We start from the raw sequence: 26,302 nt of genomic DNA, 5'->3' as shown, positions 1-26,302 counted from the left end.
ATACTTGCAAAAATCTGTTAGATTAAAGCTTTGAGCATTCTGTGGTTTTTAAATCCACACTCAGAGCTGCCCACATACTCTTAGCATCTAGGATTTTTCCAGAAACCCTTAAATTATGCAGTTTTCTCCATCACAGGCGACCTACCTCATTTTTTAAGAAGACCAAAGTGTACCTTCTGATGCAAAGTTCTTGTTCCACTTCAAGCTCTATTTAACTCAATCTCTCCAAAAATAATGATGAATGAACTTCACAGAGAGGTAAACTTAAATAGGGCAAGTCCAGGTTCAGTACCAGGCTCCTGAGAACACTGCATTTAAAGAGTTGTATGAAATCATTCAGCAGGACTTGGTGCTGAGAAATATATTTTTCCTTTCCAAATCTCCTACTGAGAAAGAGGCAGGGTGCAGGGGATTAAAAACACAAAAAACAATACCCACCCTCCCCACTCTTGTTTTTGTTTCCATACTGATTCACAACTCCTTTAGTCTACAACTCTTCCTTCTACTTTCAATTTCCATCCAGATTTTCTCTCCAGTGCTGGGGAACTTCTACAGCAGACATTTCAGTACAAAAGGAAGGAGTTTTCTTTACTGCTGTTCCACAAGCAGCATCATCCCCAGCTGAAAGTAATTACTGGTCAGTGCTAAATGGCATCTGTCCTCAAGGGATCACCTCACCCTCTGCAGGCTGGATGTAAATAAAGCCTTGCAGCTCATTTTGTCTTGGACAAGCTTCTCCTCAGCCTCCCCTGTGACCCTGTGTGTGCTCACCTGGGGGGTGCCAGGGGGAGTGGGGCATGGCAAGGAGAAGGAACCTCAGCTCATTTGGACACACACAGTGGCCATTTTACACCTTTGAAATTAAAGGCCCTTGCTCCACATTTGAAGGCACTAAAAGTTACCTAGTAAGAATTTCCCAGTATAAAAGTTAAACATTTCAGGTTTCTGATTTTTCAAATCAGCTACATGGTAGCTAATTTAAATCTTTATTCATAATTTAAAATGAAGGCTAAGAAACTTTTACTCTGAAGTTCATATGAAGGAAAATGGTAATTTTACCCTGTCCTAATAGTCTGTACACCTCTTTACAGATAATTGCTGTACCCTTCACCTACTCAAGACAAAGAAATAAAAATTAGAAATAGTTCAGTTTAATTAAATTGCTTAACACTAGACTTACTACTCACATACTATTTACATGCTTATTTTGATAGCTGAACCCTTCCAAAAGTTGTGGTTTTTTTCTTTCTCCCCTCCTCCCCCCAAGTGACAATCTTTACATGTTTAAATTAAAAAAAACCCCAAAAAACAAAAAACGCTTGTACAGAATCTAGGGAGAACAGAAGTTTATTGAGTTTTACCTGTCTGAAAAGTGCTGGTGAAAAGTTGCCATTTCATGCTTTGTCTATAGACAAGATAAGTCAAAAGAGAAATTGTTGCAAAAAACAAGCTCATTTGAAAACTGAGTGTTTCTCCAGAACTTCTTACCATTCCTAAGTGAACACAAATGTGAGAAGTTTTTACATGAAGCTAGTCCTTTTCATTGTCAGATGCAACATCTACACTTAAGGTCCCTCACAACTATTAAAATACTTTCAGGCAGTATTAATACATGGAGAAGCAATTAGTCATATCTTCAAGAAGCCAGGTATCCCAGCTCTAAAAGTGCATCATTTAAAACATTAGTAATGGAATATTTTGAAAGAACATCTCATTCAGTATTAATGCATGCCATTATTACAAAAATATTCATTGCCTATTGTAGGAACAACAACCTTTTTTTGTAGACAACAAAAAGCATGCGGAATGGTATCAGATCAATATAAATCTATTTTTAATGAGGTTTAAGACACTGTTCAAGTCCCATTAAGAGCAGCTTCCTTCAACTGTGCATCAGTGTAGGCTTGCACAGCTGTTAAAAGTTTTTCACTAATGTGGCTTAGACTGGCCCCAAACATAAAGCAGGGCATTAAGACTGGATCTTGAATTTTAGAAATCCTTCATTTAATTTGTTTAAATAAAATATTAAAAACCACTGTAATAATTAGGTATAAAAGTTAAGTAACAAATTTGGGCCTAACTAGTACAACATACAGGTATTTACACAAATGCAGATTTGCTGTGGTCTTTAATATTGGGAAGACATCAAAATGTGAATCATGAGCTCAAGCCCACCCCCCCAAGACTGAAAGACACAAAAACCTTGGGGAAGAGTAATATAAATTGCATGTCAGCCCAAGTCAGCCCAATAGCATGGCCCAGCCTGGCTCAGTGAGCAGTCACAAGTGAACCAGTCTGGCTGTGGTCATTTTAGCAGCTGCACTTTAAGTTACATTGCAAGTAACGAGCCCCAAGTCAACAAGGTATTTCTACAAAGCAGTTGATGACACCAATTTTCTAATGGATGATGATGAAATACATAGAAAGTTCAAGATGAAAGAGCAGATGAAGACGTGAGATGTTAAAATGATGCGACAAAACAGATATATAAATTAAACATGAATGTTTAATCAAGACAATCCTTTCTTTTTCCTTTTTTTTTTCCTTAAACAGAGGTTCTTCCAGAATTTTTTTCATTGGAAAATCAAAGCCTATTCCCACAATAGTGAGGCCACTTCTTTCAAGCAGCTCTGTTGTACAACTGTTACCAGGATCCTAAACTATTTAAATTGTTTTCTATTGATATTTCTGAACTAAAAAGTTTCAAAATATTGTAGATTTTATTTGTGCTCCACATATTACAAGCAATTACCAACACAAAGAAAGGTTCAATTCCTCAGCTAGAACACCAAACTCTATACCAAGTATTACATGTACACAATACTTGCACAGTGACAAGCACAAGAAAGTACTAGTTGAGCACTTACTTTCAGATATTCATACCAACTCTTAAAATCCACCACTTCAGTTCTCCCACGCCACCCAGTCTACAATTTAAGGCATCTCCACACAGCCATCCATCCACTGACCCACCCACTCCCACACACACGATTTATGTTGGAGGTGTTTACTCTTACAAAGAAATCACTATGTCAATCAGGTACCATTTATTATTTATCCCTCTAACTGTGTCAGCATTGAGATATGACAGTTAAACCAGTGTTAAATCAATACAATATTTACAGAGCACAGCACATTAAGCTTGAGACACTCACTTGGAGGATAAAACCACATTTTAGAGCAGGACAAAGGTCACCATTATTATGTGTTTGAAAACAGCTATTTACAGGTCCCTATGACATAACTATAGTCTGTACACTGTTCCAACAGGGCAGGCAAAAAGCAGGATAGGCATTTATTTTAAGGGAATTTAAACATACAATTTGGAAGCATATTATTATGCTACCCTGAACGCCATGAACCACCTTAACATTCTTCAAGGTGGTCTCATATCCTAGAATGGCATGTCCAGCTGATACAAACAGACAACACAACATTTACTTGGTGGAGAGAGCTTACTCCAGCTATTCAGACATCATGACTTTGAAGGCAATTCGTCCCAGGAACTTGTCACGGTCATCTTGATTTTTTAAGTTAGGTGAGCCGTGGATCTTGCACTCAATTGTTATTTCTTCTTTGGTAGCGTTGGGGGCAATGGCTAGCTGAACAGCCACTAGAGGCTGCAAATAGTGAGCCTAGGAAACAGAAAGAGGGGGGAAATGTTTGAGAGATCAGAGTAAGTTGGCATTAAATTAACATTTAATCCGTCAGAACAGTTAAGAAAAAGCTAATTAGGAACCCAACTTTTCAAAGTCCAATCTGATTCCGGTAAGAAACTTCATTTTCCCAGGTCAGAAATACATTCTTCATAGCATTTCTTAACTAATATATTCAACATCATTTGAGTCACAGACAGTATCTTCAAGATGAATATGAATTTCTACTTTTTTAGTTCCATTTTTAGTTCCAATTCTTTGAGAAACCTTCAATGACAGAACCTCAGAAATCAGTGTCTTCCACTCTTCGGCTTGTTTTGGGTTTGTTTGGCAGGGTGCATGTAATCTGCTACAGAACACAACTTTTCTACCAGGGTTTAAAGTGTTGGTTTTTTTCCAAAAGCCTGGCTCAACAAATACTAACAAACCAGCTTCCCTTCTCCCCTATCCCATTTACCTTTTCAGCAACAAACCATTCTGAAAGGTGTTATCTGTTTCAAAGCTTTATACAGAAACCTTTCCTTGAACATCCTGACAGCATCCTTCCTGGTCGGTTATATTTGGTGGAACAATTACAACTTGTGACTACTGTAAAAATTAAAACTTAAGAATGAGAGCAGAATCAATTCCATTCTTTTGCCAACCCAATATTGTACCTCACATCCAATTCAGTAAGAACTTTCATTCTCTTGTGAAGTGCCTATGAATTAAATAAGAGCTTATACCCTGTTAAGGCAGCATTTTATGCAATGTTCATGAAGCATTTCCATAATTTATTAATATTTTTAGGTCAGTACTGCTGACTGATGATTATGCAAAATTATTTTCCAGGTAAAAAATCATGTAAGTCAGTGGACTAAATACAACATTACAGTATTGTGTAAGTATAAACCTTGAATTTTAATTGAACAAAATTTTGTGTTTTTCCATCCTCATCAACTTAAAAGACTCTTAAATACATTTCTGTTGGTTTTAGGCTATCTTCTCTACACTAGAGAATACTCAAAGTCTCATTTATGATGATGTCATGGAAGTAGATGTGCTAAAATCTTTAATATTAAAGTACTAGTAAGAAACAGACTGAAGTAGCTGCTTTCATTGCATAATGGTTTTACTAGATCAGAAATTTTCCTGTGCTCCCATAAACTTCAGACTGGGAGGGAGGAAATGCAGCTAGGCAAGACTCCCTCAAAACTTCTCAGTTGTAAGGGTGATACCACACTTTGAGTTTTCTAAAACTCAGAACTAAAATTCTGATGTTTCCTCAGGGAGAGAAGGCTTCTCACCATCAAGGTTTTTCCAAAGGGGCACACAAATTTCTATGTTTTTAAAAGAGATGATACCAGAATGGACTTTTACTCAGTATAAAATTTGCAGGAGGAGGGAAGAGAGGCAGCATCCTCATTAACTATGTCAGATCATCTGAAAAAGGGAACATTCCCCAAGGTCAGAGTTGGGCTCGTTGTACTAAGCAGCAAAAGACAAGAACCACTCTGGACCACAAAACTGTAGATATTAATATTAGTATTTTTCTGGCTCCCACCTGAACAAGAGCAGCAAGTTTGTTCAAATCTTCTTAACTCCTTGACAGAATAAAGTAATTTAACAGTTCCACACCGATATAATATAAAAATTCTGTTGCAGAGCCAAGCAATTGATCCAGACCCTTGAGATGCAAATACTCAAACTTCCCACAACTCTTCTTACTGCCTCTTCTTTTTCTCACTATGCTAATGTTAGGAGAATTAGGCCTTACATAAGCAAGAATGCCTAAAACCAAAGCCCCTGTTCCATATGAAAAAGAACATTAAAAATAATAATTAAATAAAATTTTTCTAAATCACCTAATTCAAGCAAGGAACAGCACTGTGTTTTGCCTATCATTAGTGTCTTTTCATAATCTTCCATTTTCCATCAGTATAGCAGCAAGATGGGAATTTTGTTAGTAAAGCTCTTCATCCCATCCTTGGTACAAACTGGGTCTTGACATGTCAAGATGCACAGATGCTGTATTTTGCATTTCTTAGGGAAGCAGTGCTCTCTTTCCCTATTCTTTCATTCCAAGAACAGGACAGAGTCTGTACCAACTCCAGCTGTTGGAAGCACAGGCAATCTCTCTTTAATTTGCATGCCTAAATGGGGTACCAATTCATAACATAGCAAAAAAATGGAAAATACAGAATTACCCAGAAGTAACATGAAAGCACATGTTGAAGGAAAAAAAAGCTCCTTCCACATTAGTAAAAGCCATGGGAGGTTAAAAAAAGTCATGGAACTGCTGCAAGTATAGAATACACTGGAAAAGTAACTGAGAAAGGAGTAATTTGATACAAAAATAACTTTGGTGTAATTACAACCACTCACCATGGTACACTATGAATCTAATAGATTTATGTTTGAAAAAGTACCTTTCTCTTCAGTGGTGAACAGTGTTTAGTAGACTAAATAACTTGGTCAGTACGAGGCAATATGATTTTCTGTTTTATAGAATGTACAGATTTTCTGCATACAGTGATCACAAATTGATGCAAGAAAATATTTCAAAAGAAAAACTGGAGTTTTAATTTTACATGTACTGTGTTCATAAAGTAGTGAGTTTAGGGTTTTTACAACAACAATTTTAGAAAACCCCAAATGTATCTGCTGCATTGAAGTCCTCCTTTATGAAACAGGGCAAATAGAAAGTATAGCATGCAGAGCCACAAAAAATATAATCAACAACACCATAAGGGCTTATGAGCTTAACATCCTATACAGAAACACCAAGGATTAACTACTAGAAAGTGTATTTAACATCTAGACAGTTTACTTCTCCTGCCTGTCCCTGCAGTCAAAAAGACTCCAAAAGACTTCAATGAGCAAAAAAGAGCAGTGGCTCTCCAGACTGCTGCTGTACAGCCACTCTCCATGAGGACAATGCCCAGTTTGTTCATGGCTGCCAAAGCACGCCTCAGCCTCTCCGAGCACCGTGCAATGTCTGCATCTGCAATACTCCTTAGCAGCACCTCATTACAAAGTTCAAACTTCAGAATTAATCTGCTACTAGCAACTGGAAATGCACACAGAAACAGAACACAAAGTGAAGACCATCATTAAGGGATACTTACATGCAAGCTTTTCCCATAGTACGGGAAGTACATCAAGTCCATTGCGCCATCACGAGGAAAATAATTTATGCTAACCATGCCTTCTTCCTGTAATTGCAGACAGCAAGGAAAGCAGAAATTAACATTTGCTTGCATAAAAATGAACACCAAATTAAAAAGATAACCCAATGATGAACTGCAAGAAACCTAAAAAAAGACAACTGACTTACAAACTCAAAATAATTCAAACCAGATTTCTTTTGGCAAAGAGTCACATGCTGCACACATCTGCTGCAGTAAGGATGAGCAGTACTTAAATTAGCAGTCGAGTCAAAGACAGCCTGCCTTCACACTTATGAGTCAAAGAAATGGGGAAGGGGGTATGTTCATTGTAACCAGTAATTTAACAACCCAACCCCCCATATAGAATTTAAATCCCAAGTATCTCCAAGCAAGCCTGGGCAGTTTTTGTCAATCATGTGCTGTTTAAAGCCAGGTTTTTGAACCTCTCAAGCTTGTAACCAGAGAACCACAGACACCTCTCTGTAACAGTGTCATTCCTAACATGAGGTGCCCTCTATCCTTCAAGTACAGGCCAGATATGAAGAAACCCAAATTGTTAAAATGGTGATGCTGCCGGAGCTGTATCACCACCTCAGAGGAACAATGTATACAGATGCAGGCCTTACCACTCCACTGGCCCCTGCAACCTAAAATCCTGGAATAAGAATAAGCTACCTACAAAGCTGCTGCCTAATTTCTGACTAAGGAGTCAGTCAAACCATAAAATATACAAAATATGTCTGTATGATGGAGCTGTCCAGACACAGGTTATCAGTATAGCAATACATAAACACCTCTCCCTATACACAACATTCTTCAAGACTGTATATCCTGGCAGAATAACAAGCTGCTCCAACTTTATACCACTAGGAAACGCCCACATCTGTAACCTTCTGTAATAAATTAATTTATTACTATTACCAAGAGAAATGTCATTAAAACAACCACCCCAAAATGCTAAATGCAAGTTCAGAACATCACTATTTGTTCCATGTAATTCACAAGTTCAAAATTAATTAGCAAGTTTCATTGTTGTTTCTGTATTACCATATACAACAGCTGTAATTTTAAACAGATCCCTACAAAATTCAGAAGACAACTGCAGTAAGATCAAAACATATTTAAGAACAAGCCACAGCTCAAGGTTACCTTCTTTTCACCTCCTCAAAACAGCATACAGTAATTTTTTAGGATATAGCCACATTCTCATTCCTTTGCAGTCTAAATTACTGCAATCATTAATATAAGTTGATTAAGTATTTTGGACCTTGAGCTTGTGTATAACTATTAAGCAGGAATATGTTGATTTTCACCATTATTCTTTATTTAAAGCTCATGCAGCTGAAAATACTTACTTTTCAAATATATTGCTGAAATAATGGTTAAATAATCAGCATATGGAATAACATAGGCAAAGTAAACAGGAGTAGTGCTTTCTGGAGCAGCTGGACACAAGGCATGCATGCAGTCACTATACACTAAATCTATGCATTAGGCTCTCAGTGCAGGAGCAGGGAGCTTCTGGGACATGCAGCTGCCTATCTAATGCAACTGCCGGGGGGGTTCCACATATTCCTGAATAAGCAATCCTAATTAATATCCCTACACAATTAAATAAAAGCAAAAAACTAAAAAAACACCTAAATAAACTGCATTTCCTGAAGAACTTCAAGAATCTGTCCATTAGTGAGTGTCACTTTTTCTGCTTATCATGTAGTTTCCACAAAGAGCTGCTGACAGTCAGCAAATCTAAAAATTGGACAACGTAGCTGGACAGACAGACTTCCATCTCTAACTGGGTCTTAATTAAGACTAGTTTAGAAAGAAGAGTTTACCAGATGTTGAAATAATATGCTAAAGAAATAATATAAGAAAGACCCAAGGAAATAATTTAGGAAGGAATGATCTATAATGACTTGAGAAGAAGAAATGGAGAAGATAAAGAGCAGTATTCATTAGCAGAAACTGTAGAACAACAGATTTCTATCACAAAAAGCAAGTTAACTCAGATCCTGAGTATGCTGACAAAAGCAAGGCACACAGAATGTCATTCATACAGCCATTCTTCATTCTTGTCAACCACAAAGTGATACCTCACATGAAGTCAGGATGGTCAATAAAGAGCAGAAAAAGATGCATTTTGGAATTAAGGCTTTTCTTTTCTCTAGTTAAAAACAACAACAAAAACAAACAAACAAAAAAAAAACCACCCCATGAAATTTACCAGTTTTCAGTAAAGGCTGTTTTAACTTGAAATAAACACTGCAAGATGTTCCAGCACTTGTGAAACTGCACAACTCTGGCCCCAAACTAAAGACCTAAAATGCTGATCTTCTTGGAGGCAGAATCTTTTTGTTGATTTGTTTCTCTTTCTGGGGATTCTCAACACTGCAGCAGATTAGTTCCTACAGGGGGCAGGAGGAAGAACCAGCTGCAATGAGAGTCTGACACTGCAAATACTCACATCCCTCATCTGCAGAAGTTACAGTGATGACAGCTTCACTACATGAGGGTACAGGGGGAAGCATCCCCAGCTATAAGTGTGCTGACTCTGAAATTTTTCCATTAAAAAACCCCACCATATAAAAAGTGCAGGGAGAATAAAGAAGATTCACCTCACAGAAGAATTCCTGAATAACACAAATTTCACACTGAAAAACTTAAAATGATGTTTCAGGTGGCCAAGACTGGCAGGATGTGCAGACTGAAGCTACTGAACAAATTTTGTATTTGAGAGACTTGTAAAAGCAAAAATACCATCTAAAAGTCAGATGGTGTGCTATGTCCAGGCAGACACTTCTCCAAATGGCTCTCAGCAGATGTAGGATTGATGCACAGAAGTTCCATCTGAGCATGAAGAAGAACCTTTTTCTGGGCAGTAACTGGGCACTGGAATAGACTGCCCAGAGAGTGTGTGGAGTCTCCCTCACTGGAGATATTCCAGAACTGTCTGGATACAACAGTTCTGTATCCATGGGTTCTAGGATAAACTTTCTTTGAGCAGGGAGGTGGGACCAGATGACCACTGTGGTCCCATCCAACCTTATCCACTCTGTGAGTCTTAATTGTAAGAAATATTTAAAAACAAAGATGAAAGGGAGATAAAAAGCAGTGAGCAGTAAATCTACAGGATCAATTCTAACTGGTACCTAAGCTTTCCTAAGCAAGTAAATTATTATGAGCTAGGGTGAGAATAGGCTAACAAAAATAGATGCATTCAAAGTAGCAAAACCTGACAAATACTTCCCTGGAAGTCACCAAAGAACTACTAAGATGAATAATTGTAAAAATCATACCCATCACACTTGTGAAGATCACAAAAAATTTAAGAGGATGCAATAGCAGAACTTGGTACTTAGAGAAAGAAGATGCAAGAAAACACACACAAATCACTTCTGTGTATCCCAAAGGGTAAAAAAACAGCAAAAAATGCCACCATGATCAACCAAGTTGTTATCAAGCTTACTGTTTTGCTAGTGAAATCAGTTAAGAGGGTAAGAAGAAGTATCTGTCTAGTATAGTTTTTACTACTGTCTCATAGAGCATCCATAGACAGAAGTGGAAGAAATAGATCGTAAAATAGGACTGCCATCCATCAATATTTTGTAAATCACTTGAACATTAGTACTCAACACTTCACAAGGCATTTCTGGTGGAAATGGAGATGACTGCTCTGAATCCTATTCCATGTTTCAGTAAGGACTTGAGAGGCAAACCCAAGTTCATTCATTGATGGCACCAAGTTAAGTAGTGCAAAACACTTCAAAGAACTTGATCCCATTCAAATGATCACAAAAAATGACAGAGGAGGGCCAAAAACAGCCCTATGAAATTCAAAGCTGTGAACTTTGAGAAATCACATCTACAAATACAGACTGTGAAATAACCAGAAGAATGATTTAAATAGTAAAACAATTAAAGACTAGTGTATTACAAACAGCAAATTCACCTTACTTTCAATGTGATCACAAAGGGAGAAATGCTGCCACTAACAATACCTCAGCTAGAGGCAAACTTTTATCTAGTTTGGAATATCACATTGCAAAAAAATTATACATTAGACAAGTCAAAGAAAAAAGAATACTAGTAGAAGGAGCTTAATTCCTTTATTCTGTTCAAGAGAATGTGGGGTTTGTGAATGGAAGCAAATCAGTCTCAAGCAGGAGGAAGAATCACCTTTGCTTGCTATGGGCTGTCCTGGAGAGATCAAAACTTTCAAAGACCCAACAAAAATAAAGTATTAAAATCTGTGCCTACCACAGGTACCTAGGATCAAGGCAGAAACCCTTACAAGTGTTTGTCTCATTAACTGCTAATATTTCCCAGCCTACACTTTAGAAGTCACCAGAAGCTAAAAGCCAGGACTCTGCCCCTTGCTCAAGCTACAAACTTACCAACTCTTTCACTGCTCCCCAAGAAGTCTAGGAAAAACACCCATAAGTCAAAGTAATTATTATAATTGCAATAAAACATTCAGTGTAAATCCATTGGTACATAACAAATATGCAAAGATTAGCTGTTATTATAAGTAGTTGATATTTCATTTGAAGGCAACTTTTACTTGAGTGGTAACATTAGTTTTCACACACAGTTGTCTTACCCATCATTTATAAAATTGTCTAAGGTGCACTTGCAGCATGGAGAAAAAATAAAAATAGAGGTTATGAAATGGGAAAACAAAATATAACTCACAATAAATAAATAAACAAGACCACAAATACACATGTATGCATTTTCCTCAAATCTAAACGAAATCAGGTAGTTCAAACATCTAAGGATGAAAGAACAACCAAAGAATGTTTCTATAGGTACACTGAAGAAATTAAAGACACTAAAACTAAATGAGACATACAGTAAGATGAAAAACACAAACAAAAGTACAAAATCTCTAAGAAGAAGGGAAGAGTGAAATAAACTACTTCATTATTCATCGTAATCACAAGGAAAATCAACAACACATTTATTTCTTACATTCTGAACTGACCTTAGGAGTACACTGTATCTGTGGCTCTCCTTCAGGCTTTAATCCAATTATCTAAAGGAGACAAAGGTAAAATATTTACAGATCTTTTTCCCACTTTCAATTTTTACAGACTGAAATTGAACTTTCCCCTCACTAAATATGAGTTCATACAGGGAATAAGTGTATCTAGTGTAATTTTCATCTGAACACAATTTTAAACTAGGACTAAGATTTAAAGCATCGTTAAATTAAATAGTTTACTCAAGTTAACTCAAAATAATTACAGTAGTAACAGAAAGTACTGCTTTCTTATTTTACATTTAGCATGTAATTTTAATGGCTCAAACCAATTAGCAATTCAAGTAACAGGTACATCATTCACCAATCAGTAACAGGACATCACTGAAAAGTCAAATACATTGTAGTTTTCCTCACCTTTCATAGTTTAAGAGTTACAGAATGCACTAGCTTAGAGTTATTACATTAGAGTTCTGGAACACAGACATGAAGTACAACACTTTACTTTGCAGAGTGGTCTAGAATCTGTTTCAGAGAACAGTAAGTAAAAGCAAAGAACAATATACTTCTGAAAACAAGTTTCAGATATTTTGGTTCAAGTTGTCTAAGCCAATACTGGTAAGTATTAGAATGCTTAAAAAGCTTACTCTCTGGAATTGCTCAATGTTTCAGTGAATTACACTATTAAAGAAATGCAAGTATCTTGAGTAGCAAACTGAACACACATTTCAGTCCTTTCCACAGTAATCTTTTCCTACAGCAGTAGCTGGGAGCACTTGTACTAAGAGCTACAAGATAAGCAGGCACTTACTCTGTTCATTTTCACAAGCACGCAGGGAGTTCCCTTGGAGTAGCCAAAATTGGGATCCTCCTTGCCAGAGCAGAGCCCCAGGTCCGAGAGGTTGAAGCGACAAGCCTTCTTAACAGCAGCCTCGCTCTGCTCAAAGATCTTCCCCCGGGCACAGTCTATGTTCTGGGACTGCTTGGAGTCATTATAGGCTATGAAACAAAAACAGCTTGGAAATCAATGCTATAAAGCACATAACCAGCCAAAGCCTGCAGATGCCTATATAAATAATTATCTTGTTACTTCCCTAAGAGTTTCCTCAAAGAAGTATTTTCAGAGCACTGTATCTTACATCCATCTTAACAAACACTTTTTCAAAGCCCACAGACAAGTAGCAGTTTACTTGAATAAAAGAGTACTACAGAAGAATGAATGCTTTCCTGCTTTTAAAATTGTAACAATAATCACAACTTCATGAATTTCTGTACATAAACTAACTACATATGCTAAGCCAATAATGTATTAAAATAAAAACTTGATTGTTTGTATCTGGAAACTCAACCAGTTTTCCCTTTGCACATGTTTCTTTTACAAACAAACAGGAAACTTGAAAGTATTCCAATAATTAATATTAAACTGCCTCTACAATTACATCAGCTTGTATAATTTATGTTATACTAACATCTCAAGTTGTTTCTCACTTTCTTGTGTTTCTGAAGTGCACAGAGCACACTGTCACAAGTGCTAAATGACTTCCATTTAAAACACTTTGTGGTTTCTTCTCCTCCCTTACACTGCAGCTCCCAGCTAATGAGGTAAAATGGAGAAAGGGAAAGTTCATCCTGATGCAAGAGCACAGAAGTGCAGGAGAGGCAGGTAGTCATGAAATGCAGCATTGCTCTCAGGAACCCCCGGCAGAGCTCTGAAAGAAAAGCCTACTCACAGAAGCTTTTAGTAGGCACCAAAACTGAATATGGAGAGATTCAAGCATAGCTGGAGCTAACAAAGCAACTCATGCACACAGGTGAGATTTCACAGCACCTTCCTCATTCTGACTTAGAACTTCTGAAGGGTTAAACTTATTAATATTTTCAACTGATTTCCATGTTATTAGAATAAGTGTACATATAGGCACACAAGTAAAATAATGTATGACAAACCAGTGATTTTTCTACCCTTCAGATTTGTCCTGTATTAGCTTTTCTTCATGTTCTAAATTCAGTGTTTCAATATTTGTGTGTAAATACTGTGTATCAGAGTGAAAAATCAATAAATTGCAATTAATCTTTGTGTGCCTCATTTTTCAAAGAGACACCTAAGTTCTTCAGACTAAAGTACTCTCACCCAGTTACCAAATCATTTAGATTGAGACTAATCAGATAACATAGGTCTTGTATTTGTGTCCAAATACAAGGCCTATGTTATTTTAAATTAAACTCTTTTGGCATACGTAATTTCTACATCTTACAGTATTTTTAAATAACCACATCACCCAAAACTCCCCATTATGTACTGCACTGTTTCTCATGCTCACTGTCCAATACAGGCATTTTACTCACCATTTTCTGTAAAATAGAGACTTTTATAACTCACATATCTACAGTAACCCTGAACTTGCATTAGTCTCCACTGGCAATTAGTAACTAAAAGCAAGAAATGAAATCACGTACTCAAGATTAAGACCCCTAAATTACTTGGGCAATTGTAAGTAACTTACATTCAAGGAAGTTCTGAAGTGTAGTAACATATTCTGCATATGATTGGCTGTCACTCTTATTAAAGTAAAATTCCAATGCAGTGTCTGGCTTTGGTGAAATCATAAGTCCTTAAAAAGAAAAAGTTTAAGTTAGGAACTAAGCAACTTATCTTTCCTTCACCACTCTAACCCTTACTCAAGCATCCATAAATTGGAAAATGTCTATTATCTGTAAAGAAACATTAATGTTACCCCTATATTCTACAGTACTGGAAGGTACTTTGTGTTTGAAGCCAGCAATCAAAATCAGCATTACATTAATTAACATTTAAATCCAACCCAATGTACAACTGCAATTCACAAACCAAACCAAGTGATTAGGAAAAGCAAAATCAACAGTTTAATCACTTTCAATCAAAGATTTTTATTGATCCACTTTCCACACTCAGCAAGTTAAGCTTTAAAAATAATTGAAAAAATACCCAAAAGCACACCCAGAAAACCTTCACTTCAAGCAACAGTCCGAAGCTTTAGGCAATACACAGAGAAGCTATGATTGTATTATTCTCACAGAAACCCAGAAAAAAAAAATTAAAATTCGATTATACATAAAGGTGGCTTGAAAGTTACCCCAGTCAAAACAGACAAGTCAGATGAGTATTCAGTCTTCTCCTCCACCTGCTCTAACAAAGCTGAGGTGCCCCCTGTGCCGTGGGGAACAGGAGACACTGACAGAGCCCCTCACAGGGCACGGCTCAGCCAAGGCTCCAGCGCTGCCCCTCGGTGTCCTGGGGAGCTCCAGCTCCTCCTGCTGCCCTGGGGCTCTGGGCAGACCCACAGCTGCAGCAGGCACCGGCCGTGCATCACAGAGGCTGCACCCAGGGCAAGGCACCCATGCAATAAAGTGAGCTGAGCTGGCCCTGCCTCCCAGAAAGCTGCAGAGCTCCATCTCAGGGATTTCTCAGAAATCCCCAGAGCGGGTGAAAGCAAAAGGGATAACACTGATACACCCAGCCTGGGCCACAGGTACCTGAGGGCAACACCCCTTCACCCACAACAAAAAAAAAATAAAAAACAGGACATCTTCATAAAAAATGAATATCTAAGAATGTAAGATAAAGTTAGGCTACTGTAGTTAACCATCACAGTAAGGTTCAGAGAAGTATACCAAGAGTGTTTTTCAGCAGCCCAGGTCTATTAAGGATTTACCTACAGAAATGGCCAAGCTTCTCATCCAAAGGCACAAACTATTTACAAATACTTGCAACTTGCAAATAATAAACATCTATACTAGAAACTCATCACCAACAAATATTCTTCAGTTTAAAAAAAAAACAAACAGATACAAGTTAATGTATTTTATTCTAGGTCTTTTATAGGATTCCAAATAAATCAAAAATCCTCTTTTTTGCAATAACAGCAGTTAAATTATTTCCATGGAAGCCATCAAGTAAAGGCCTTAATGACTAACAGTCCATATTTTGACTGCAGACAACTCTGCACCATTACAGTAATTTTCTGGCCTTCACAGTGAACTGGGATTCAACAAAATAAAAAGGCAATTAGTAGCAGGGCTGAAAAATCACTGGAGGGGTTTTAGACATTAGAAGCTTTCAGAGGATAAGAGATTATTATCTACAAAACTATAATGTAAATGAAGGATTTAAATGGTATTTTTCAAAGGGTATATGACAAAATAACTAAACTAGTCATCAATGAAGGAAAAAATAATTTGAAGAGATTTACTGCTTCAGGAGAATGTCAGAAACATCCCATGAAGAGGGGACTGCTCCACTTCCAGTGGATTACATTCTGCCTAAAAACTATGGTATAAATTCTACAGCAGAAGCTATTTTAAGGACTGATGCATAGACTGTGAGAAATGCAGGATTTGAGCACTTCTAGAGGAACAGAATTAACAGCCTCAGCACAGGATCACATCTAGGATTGTAGAAGAGATTACATTATTTTACAATTCCAGGAGGGATTTAACAAAAGAGGTTTTAAAATCATCTGGATTTGATTTATACTATTATATCCCAGTGTACAAAGCAATTCAGGTGTCAATTATAAAATAAATCAATTGTGAGATTTGCAAGTACATTTAATGTAAGAGGAGAACCTTTGACCTACGGCATCCAGGTTTTGTGTGTAGATTTTAGGTTTTTTAAAAGAATTTAAGTTTACAGCCAGGAACATTACATGTCTCACTGCAAATGAAAAACAACAGAGTTAAGGAGAAACATTAAAACAGAAACAAGCAACTTGATTAACTTTAATGTATGAGTTACTAAAGACATGGTTAATAAAGATATTTAATTGAGAAATGTTACAGGAATTCTTCAATTAAAAACCTAATGCAGCATATACTTTTAAAAATAAACATCCCTTATGACTTATTTCAAAGCCAAGGAAAATTAATACCCTGAACTACATGAGAGAAGAAACATTAAGCTACCCACAGCTTCATCCACTACAATGCTTCTGACTGCCACAACAGACACAATGGAAATGGGGAGAAATGGTCAACTAAGCCACCTTTTTCTTCCCTCCTTCATTTTTCTTCTAGTTTTTTTTAAATTATTCTTTTGAGCATCTAGTCCATTCTTAGCTTGAAAAAACAGCAGAAATCCTCAAAATCCCTTACAATATGACACTTGTTAGAGAAGCCAGAACACTACACCAAAACAAATTCTGTTCATACTGGCCCAACTGCAGCTTGCTCCACAAAGATCACTGCACCATCTTAAGTGTGGATACAGCTGCAAGGTGATGTTCCATTTTAAGAGTCTTGCATTCAACAAAAGGAAAACAGTATTTTAAAAAATAACATTGTCTTACTTCCCCCCATATATTATTATATTGGTGAAGACAACCACCTTATTACTCATTCTTATTTGTACAGGGCTGGTTTATTTTAACAAACAATGAGTTCCTTGAAGCAGCCAACAGCGAGGCAGGAGGGCAGCACACAAAGGAAGCAGGACAGCACTTTCAGGGTTACATGGACTCAGCTTCATCATAAACAGGGCCCTTACTCCAGTGGATCCCTATCCCTACAATCCCTGAAATCCACAGACTTCCCATGTCAGTTGGGAACTATCTAATGCTCTACTAAAAACTCTGCAAAGGCCTCTATCCCACAGTCCTTACATGCTCTTGAGCAGATCACACCCACAGCAGAGCCTTCCTGTACCTTCTGCAAAGTATCAAACACTAATCGAGGTGGCCTTCCATCTGATCCAAGAGAACTGCTTTAAAGCAGCTTTACAGCAATTTGATTAAATTATAAACCAGCTTCTACATCAGCATGCTGTGTGGATCTGCAGGCAAAAGTGTGGTCTACATGACAAATTCAACTGACAGGAGCTTAAAGGAAAAAACAGCAAAATTCAGCAAAAAAACCCAGACAAAAAGCTACTGCCTGAATTTATGCTATAAACATACAGAACTTGCCTTACACTGAGTTTTACCTTTGCAACCTGCAAGCAACTGAATAATGATGATTTCCCATAAGAGGTTCATTACTTCAAAGGAGCTCTCAAATGAAACTCAGTTGTTAAAGCAGGCAGAGGTTAATGAAGAAATAAATACAGCGTTACCTGGACTAGAAATGCGGTCCCGGTACTTGGGTATGTCATTGCTCAGGGTCTGAAGCATAACCCACATGGTGAATGTGAACAGTGCTGCTAGGAAGCCATAGAATACCAGATAGAATAGCAAGATCAATCCTGTAAAGAAAATGATACAATTACATTTCATCTAATTCCATTACCTATTTTGAAAATCAGAAATGGGAAATTAGCAATACAATGTTTGCAGTCATAAATATGCCCCTAGCAGACATATGTAATGCACAGTGCACAATAATGCAAACAAAGAGGTTTTCTTAATACTTTCTGTTTCTTAAAGCTTATAGACCATTTTGGCATCTCTATTTTTAAGACAGAAGCATTAAAAACCACGCTTCAGGCTATACAGGAAAGCTAGCAAAAATTACTAAGCAGTGCATTAGAAAAAAATAAACTGTCACTTGTTTACTAGAGTTTTAGCTTTGTATCTGGTTCTTGGGAAGATGAAAGAACTGAGGGAAAGATAAAATTATTACAGTAGATGCAGACCGGGGAGGAAGCAATTGTTGCTTTAATAACATAGTTGATATTTGAGGGAACTCCACACAAGAGTAGTTCTTCACACACGTCCAGTTACAAGATACTTTCTCAGGGTGAAAGTGCTTTTTGCCACATGTGTTTGGAAACAAACCAAGCCTTCTCTCCAGATTCATCCAGCCTAACACACACACACCTGCTTTACCAATCTACCCCAGGGACACAGCAACCCCACCAAATTCACCAAATACACAGATTACTACCAGCTTCAACTTGTTTCACTAACTGAGCACTCAATACCAACCTAAATAAATGTGTGGGATTCTGTTTTAAGACAGGTTTAAGGACATATGCAGAGAATTTGTCAAAAAGAATGGGAGCTATTAAAAGTACTGAGGGGACTGGATGCTTGGACTGAGAGCCATCTTTAAGACCATTCTAATTCAAAAACATAACCAAATGTTAACACAAATTCAATTTTTATTGGATATTCTAGCCATAAAGGCACTCTCAGAAGCCAGATATGCAACTTGGGTATGAAGAAATGTACTTCAAAACCATTATGCAACATCCTACCACTGACACTTGACAGAACCAAGTGCAGAACTTTCTAACCTTTCACAGAAAAGAGCAAAAATAAACACAACTGTACCCCAGTGCTATGTACTGTCCACTAGAATAAGACAGAAGGAAGCCTAAGCCCTGGCTGCTGTCCCACAAATCATGCTTGCATTTTGCACTACAATAGTCTCTAGTGTAGTATGGTACCCAGAAACCCATGACTGCTAAAAATCCAAGCATCCATTTAACTTTTCCCAAAAGAATTCTGTGTACATCTATTAAAATAATGACATGGTTTCCAAATTCTTTACGCTAAGTAAAGTTCTCAACAGCAACCAGCTGAATGTCAGTGGATTCTCCATTTGGTTTTAGTTTTCTATCTGACACATTGATGAAGATACCTACCAATCTGCAATAACCTGAAAATGATCAGTTATTTAAAATACACTTGAAACCACCAAGATGTAAGATTCTATGCAGCAATTAGAAGTAGCAAAGTATGCAAACACAAAAACAAGACTACTCTATAATGAACAAGACAGCTGGACATCTATTGCGAATGATTGCTAAGGTTATTTAGAAGCTATTTAGCTGCTAAAATGAGAACATAAAACCAAACAAATTCTGGTCAACAAAGCCATTACAAGAGTTGCATCTGTATTTGGCACAGCAGCAATGTGTTTTACCTAAAAGCTTGTAATTGCTTTAACTGGATTTAAAGCACAATGAGGATCTTCTGATTAATATCCACTGTGTTCTGGGTATTATAAAATCAACCAAACAAAAAAGCTCCCTTACAAAACCTCTGGTCAGCTCTCATTTTGATCCATACAAGTTAATCAACTAGTGGATACTTCCCTCAAACTCCCTAGACAGTACACTTTCCATCAAGTGAGCGAGATGTTCACCAAACAGTCCCAATGGAACAGAAGAATTTGACATGTAAGACAAGCAGCTGCTGTGGCAAGTAGAGTAAAATTAGGAAAACCAGGGAAGTTATTTCAGAATACACTTGTATTTAATTTCTAAAACAATATGCCAAACTTCATGGGAAAAGGAAAACATTGATGAGCATAACATGGGCACTCAGAGCAGCACGGAGTGCAGCTCTAAGAATGCGTGGCCCTAGGAAGAGCCCTGCCTTGGGCCAGCAGCACCCATCCCCGGCACTCCTGACCCTGCAGGGCAGCGCCCCAGGGGCAGCTCTCCCCCGTGGGGTCCCCTCACCCCAGCAGGGCTGGCAGGGCTGGCACCGCCCTCAGCCTGGAGGGAGCACCAGGACAGGGCTCACAGGGGTCCCCACTCCATGATGGAGACTGCAGGGACAGCAGCACCCCCCAGCCCCACTCCTCCAGCAGCAGCCCAGCCACCAGGGATGGGCAGCAGAGCTCGGCTGGAAAGGCTGTTTGTACTCACGGCCCTGAAGCTCCACTAGCCTCCCCCAGCCCAACAAAGTTTAATCTTTATTTTAATACAGCTTGTAAACGCACTGCAGAACGCTGACCACTCAACTGACCCATTTACGTTACTTTGCCACATTAAAAAGAGGGAAAAAACAAACAACAAAAATCCCCTCTGCAACTTCCAACCGCTCCAAACTGAGTAAGCTGCTCTTTGTGAGCCTATTAGTACTAATTATCCTTAGCTAATCACAGAGAGCAAGCCATAACCTGTCAAGAAACTCTGCCAAAATAACTTCACATAACACTGGATTTCTTGTCAGGAAACAAGATGTACCCGAGCAACAGTGAAAAGCTATCTTCCATATCTCCTCCTAACAAAGTCCAGCTTCCACAGCTAACATGCAACCCAATTCAATTGTTGTACAACATCTCATACACCAAAATGATAACACAAGAAAAACTCAAACCCAAAATTTTGCATTACAGTTCACCTAGTTGTTTTGGTTTGCTTTTCTTTTTGCAAGGCATCACAGCACCAAAACCATTTCTTCACATCCTAACCACATCAACAAGCAAGTCAAATCTGGAAGACTTCAATTTCTGAACCAACATGTTCATACTGTCATTACCTGGAATTCATTTGCAGGAATCAAAACACTTCTCCACTGTGCAAATTAGTATTTCTGACTCTGGTGAATGCAAGTTATCACATACCTGGCCATCACTTCCATGGAATACAAGCTTTCCAAACTTTACATGGCAAAAGCAATGAAAACTCAGGCATACACCAGACTGACCAATCTACCTGTACATAATGCTTAGTTAGATATACAAAGGTATCAATACAAACACTCCCACAAACAGGGTAGCAACTATACAACATTACCTGCAACAACAAAAATCAAATTGTTTTTATAGTTTGTTGGATTCCATGCTGCACTGATCCTATCACCTGCATGACTGTCCTTCAGAATCTTTAACAAGTGGGATTTAAACACTCGAGTGATCTTCCTACTGACTGATACCAGGAACATCAAGGAGTTTTAGTCAACCTGAAATCTTTTGCATATACTTTAACCTAACTATACACATGAAATAATCACTAACCATGTTTCAATCTTTTTTCTTGGACACTCAAGAAATACTGTTTTCCAGATTTGGGAGACAGCAGAAGGAGGAAGAAAAAGACTAGTTAGAAATACAACCTCAGTCCCACCTTATATTTTATGTTACAATAAGATAAGCCAGGGCTCCACCTCAGGAGACAATAAAAACTGTCAAGTGCAACACTTGCAAAGAATCCAAAAAGCCAGGGTCTAATGGCATGATTAAGAATTTAGACCATCCCACCATCACCATAAAATATACTTACTGCACTACTAGAGCATACTGGTATCTGTTACAAGACAAAGCAAGATGCCTTTTTTCAGAGTGCTCTGAGCCAAGGAAAATAAAATGCTCTACTGCAATGGCAGACAGTGAAGCCAGAATGTTTAATATTACACTACTCATGAAGAAAGCTAAATGACAGTAAATCTCTGCTCAAAACACCAATAAAGAAGACAGAATAACCATGTCAGAAAAGCAGTTAAAAGTCTGACAGCACTTTTTTTGTCTTCACTGAATTCCAACCAGTGAAGACAAAAAAAGAAGCAAAGCAGGATCCTTTGTCATGGTGGCCAACAAGAGTGTGTTTCCATTGACACGGTGGAAAGCTTTCCCAGAAATGAGGTGTTGGGTTTGGTTGGTGGGTCTTTGTTTGTTTGTAGTTACAACCAGGAATCTGTGCACCAAAAAATACAACTAAGCATTCAAAAGAAAATTCAGTAGGGCCTAATTTCTGTGCACTTCAAGGCAATGCCACCTCTACCTCGAACACCCTGACACAACCAGCCTTACAGAAAGGCTTAAATACCTTGACATGAGATGCAGAGAGGAAGTACTGCTAGAGGCTATATTGCCCCTCTTTTTTGGCACAAATTACTTTGTTATTAAGCTTATGTGAATAGAATTAACTGCCTTGTAAGACAACGCACACACCAGAGTATGCAGTGAGCATCTCAACACAAGCCGTTCCTGCTGACCTCACTCCATCCCTGCAGCACCTCGCCCTCACAGGCAGAGACTGAGGCTGATCCTCCTCCTGCTCGCAGCCGGCCGAGCCCTCCTTGCTCTGCTCCACCCGATTAAACGTGGCTGCAGCCCAGAGCCACCCTCGCTCCCATCACCTCTTCGAGGACTATCGGCACCCCTCAGCCTTGCTGCTGACAACAGCACAGCCTCAATCAGCAGTTTTCCCCAGTATTTTCTGTCTCTTTTAATACAACAAATGACTATGCCAAGTAATTAAAAATAGAAGAGTTTGGGGGAGAGTGTGTGTAGGTTTGGGTATCAACTTGTGAAAGATTCAAACTGAAGTAGCCCTCAAATCTGAAAAAAAAATAAGGTGAAAATCCAATTTTTTTCTGCAGGAGACATATTATCCAGTTTTCACCAAGGTGTAAAAAGCAACTCTTTACCAAACTCTAAATTGCAACCTCTGTTACATGACAAATGACTACAGAATCACTTGTGTCTGATCTTTTCACTAACCCTGAACTGGAACTGGCAGATAGAGGAGTCCTCCAATGCCACAGCATTGGCATTCACAGAGAATCACTGCCCTGCAGTTACCATTTACATAAGCCCCCCAGACTATGTCAGACTAGGCAAAACATGCACATACTGTGAATAATTACTTAAAGGGCTTCTCTACTGCTCCTGTCTTATTTCTGTGAGGAAGCTGTCTTGAGACAAGAGAAATACGCACAGAAGAACCAGAGCCAGCTGAATTCTCATCGTGCTGTCCCGGGAGACAGGACAACCCAGCAGGCTGGCAACCAGAGCTCCCCTCCCCTGTGTCCTCGCCTTTCAGCCCAGAAACCAGCAACAGAAAAGCAACTGTAGTCGGTGAGAGAGCTCTCAGCTCACACCTCGACTGCAGGAGCAGGAGACCTAACCCTGCATATTCTTCTGTGCCAACCCACTTAGTGTCCTGCCATCAAAAAGTTAAACTAAACAGAAAGCCACACACCACGCCCCAAAATAGTCAGATTATAATTAAACTAAATAAGCACAGTATATTAATCATGGAATGCCAAAACAAACAAAACACTGAAAATATGGTGATTCTGAACATTCACTTCCTAATGCCCAGACTTGGTTGAAGAAATGGTACACAGTAGTAACCACATGCCAATCACCTAAACTACTAAATAAGTAGTTATTATAACTATTATTAGTTAGCATTTTTCTTCTTAAGGAAGTAAAATTATTCTTACTGTCTGTAGATACTTTCTCAAGCAACTGTGGAAACTCAGTTACCAACTAAATCACCTCAACTTCAAATATTATCTATTGGCCTTGGTCTAACATGAACTAGTAACATCCTAGGTAACTTATCCCACTAGATAGGTTTAAACAGAGAAGATGGTTTCATCTTCCACTTCAAAAAAGAAAAAAACAAACAAAAAACTTGCAAGCTATTTCTAACATATCTACAGTCTGTGCAGCTCAGACTCATGACACAGCCAGACTTCTGCAATCCACACACCCAGCCCACGCACTTGAGGAAACCTGCCTGTACAGAAAGATCACTAGACAACAGCATAGTGGAAATTTCCTATCCTTTGCTATTCAACTGGCAGAGTAGCTGCAAGCTCTTATTTCCATCTGAATGGAGGGGAACTCCTGTCAGAGCTCGGGCCCTCTCCTGACAGACAGGAGATACTGGCACGGCAGAGAAAGCACACTCCAAGCACTGGCCGCCTAAAGCTCCTCCTCGCTATTTCAACATCAGCGTTCATTGAGATCGTGTCAAGGCCAAGGATGTATTGGCCTGTTCCTTCACACCACGCTGAGAGCCTTGTTGGTTTTGTAAGCACAACTATTAAGTATCCCAACTACATCCAAGTTTTGGGAGGAGACGCAGCATTTTCTGAAGTCAGTAAATATGTCCCATGAGGACTGAAGAAACATCCTAATATTAAGCATTTGTACAACTGTTTAATATGAGAAAACACACTCGGAAAATCAAAATATTTTTATTGGAAGAAACCAGATTACGATAACATGCTTTCCAGCTCAGAAGAAAGCAATAGGATGACTACCTGAAAATAGGAAAATAAACACTGCCTTCACAGGCTTTATTGGAGAGCCTTCATTTAAAGCTTCCTTTAAGAAAATAAAAGGCCCAGAAGCCCTACGCTGGAACAAATTTAGCACGATGACGCACAACCACACACAACGATCACTTTCTGGAATTGGGGCTCATGAACTTTTGGGGAGGGGGGTTGGGGATTTTCCTTTCCTCTCCCGAAGCGCGGCTCCAAGCACACGGGCAACCCGCGCTCATTCATTCCGGGTTCCGTGCGCCGCCGGAGCGCGGGGGGGCCGCGGGCACGGCCGGCGCGGGGGAGCTGCCCCGGCACGCGCAGGCTGCGGGCGGCGCGGGCGATGCCGCGGGCGGGGCCGGCCCGCACCTCGCGGCGGAAACCCGTCACGGCCGCACCGCGGCGGCCCCCGGGGAGCCCCCGGCAGAGCGGGCGGGAGAGGAGCCCACGGGCCCGCACCGGTTGCGGGGCGGGCGCTGAGTCATCTCGGGACGCGCCCCGGGAACTCCCCCTTCCCCCGACCCCCACCCCCGCTGTCACGGACGGAGCTATTTTTAGACCGGCGGTTGTAACGGGCACCGGGGCGCGTGCGCCGCCGCGACCGTGCGGGGCCGCCTCACCTGGTGCGCGCCGCCCCCGCATCCCCGCGGGGACCCTGCCGCATCCCGTCCCCTCAGCCCGGCGGGGGCCCTCCAGTCCATCCCCGCGGGGGGCCCTCCCGCATCCCGTCCCCGCATCCCCGCGGGGGCCCTCCCGCATCCCGCCCCCGCACCCCCACCTCCCGCGCTCGGCCCCGCTCCCCGCCGCCCCTCGGCTTCGCCTCACCCCGCCCTCGTCCCCCACGGCAGCCCTTACCCCAGCTCTTCGCCGTGCGCCCCAGGAACTCGCCGCTGTTGGGGTTGTAGATGAACTGCCGCCACTCGGCCATGCTCTGGCGGAAGGGCTTCTGCGTTTCCTTAGCCATGGCGAGGCGAGGAGCGGCTGCGTCGCGCACTCCGGCAGCAGACCCTCCCCGGCAAAGAAAGCCACAGGCAGCGCCCGCTCCCAACCGCTAAGTAACTGCGGCCGCGGCGCCCGGCGGGAGAGCGGGCGGGGGCCGGGCACGCCGGGACCTTCCCCAATCCCGCCCTCCTTCCCTCTTCGCGCCCCCGCGCCGGGCGGGCCCCGCCGCGCTCCGCCCACACGCGCTGCCCGCTGCCGCGCGCGCGCGCCCCCTGCCGGCCAGCGCCGCCCGGCTGCGGGCACGCGGCCCGGCCTGGCCGAGCGGCAGCGCCGAGCGCGGGCAGAGCGCGGGGCCCGCCAGGCCCGGCCCGGCCCCCTCCCCGGCACCACCGGGCGCCTCCCAGCCCCGCTCCGGGCACCCGTGACCCCGCATGTGCCCGGCCGTGCAGCGCGGGGATGTTGCACGGCGGGGCGGGCCCTGATGCACAACCATCTTAGAGAGGTGCCGGGGGCGGAAAGGCTCGCAAGTGTAACCCGCATCTCGGCACTCCCCGCCATCCTGCACCGCCCTGAACACGAATGTGCCGAGATGCTACAGAAGGGCTGATGCAAAGGTGACTCGTGGAGCATAAGGGCTCCAAAGCTCCGTTGCTGTGGCGCTGCTGAAGGTCCGTGTGAGACAGCACGCAGCCCCTCTCCCATCCCCCGGCTGGCAGCACAGCAGCAGCCTCCATTTACCCTGGCACGGATCAGGAGCCGGAATTCTCTTTCCCCAGTACGGAGCGGAGCGGCCGCAGCCCCCGCGCACCCCCAGCCCCAGTGTGCTCTCCCTCAGAGCTCTCAGCCAGCGGCGGTAATGGCATTAAC

General features: G+C 40.7%; 1 protein-coding gene across 2 annotated transcripts; it reads right to left on the bottom strand.

Annotated features, from left to right (window-relative positions):
• Nucleotides 1-1,329: 1,329 nt before the first annotated feature.
• On the bottom strand, nt 1,330-25,634 carry ATP1B3 (ATPase Na+/K+ transporting subunit beta 3). 2 transcript variants are annotated; one of them, XM_064720638.1, is made up of 8 exons: nt 25,349-25,603; nt 17,872-18,000; nt 14,291-14,398; nt 12,598-12,785; nt 11,790-11,840; nt 11,200-11,226; nt 6,764-6,850; nt 1,330-3,635 (listed from the first exon to the last, which is right to left on the bottom strand). In XM_064720638.1, exons 1-8 carry the CDS (start codon nt 25,455-25,457, stop codon nt 3,465-3,467), a joined length of 870 nt encoding a protein of 289 aa, XP_064576708.1. In that variant the 5' UTR covers nt 25,458-25,603; the 3' UTR covers nt 1,330-3,464. The 2 variants fall into 2 exon arrangements, with proteins under 2 accessions (XP_064576708.1, XP_064576709.1); XM_064720639.1 differs by lacking the exon at nt 11,200-11,226 and having other exon boundaries at nt 25,349-25,634.
• Between the last annotated feature and the right edge of the window lie 668 nt (nt 25,635-26,302).

Source organism: Zonotrichia leucophrys, chromosome 9 (genome assembly GCF_028769735.1).
Source record: "Zonotrichia leucophrys gambelii isolate GWCS_2022_RI chromosome 9, RI_Zleu_2.0, whole genome shotgun sequence".
NCBI lineage: Eukaryota > Metazoa > Chordata > Aves > Passeriformes > Passerellidae > Zonotrichia > Zonotrichia leucophrys.
This window is presented reverse-complemented; position numbering and strand designations above follow the sequence as displayed.

Excerpts from the sequence above, each read along its gene's own strand:
- ATP1B3 (XM_064720638.1), bottom strand. The coding sequence starts at position 25,457 with ATGGCTAAGGAAACGCAGAAGCCCTTCCGCCAGAGCATGGCCGAGTGG. Across the intron at positions 11,841-12,597 it reads TGCTTGTGAAAATGAACAGA|ATAATTGGATTAAAGCCTGA; the intron begins GTAAGTGCCTGC and ends TGTCTCCTTTAG. Across the intron at positions 11,227-11,789 it reads AGATACAGTGTACTCCTAAG|ACTTCTTGGGGAGCAGTGAA; the intron begins GTCAGTTCAGAA and ends TGTTTTTCCTAG.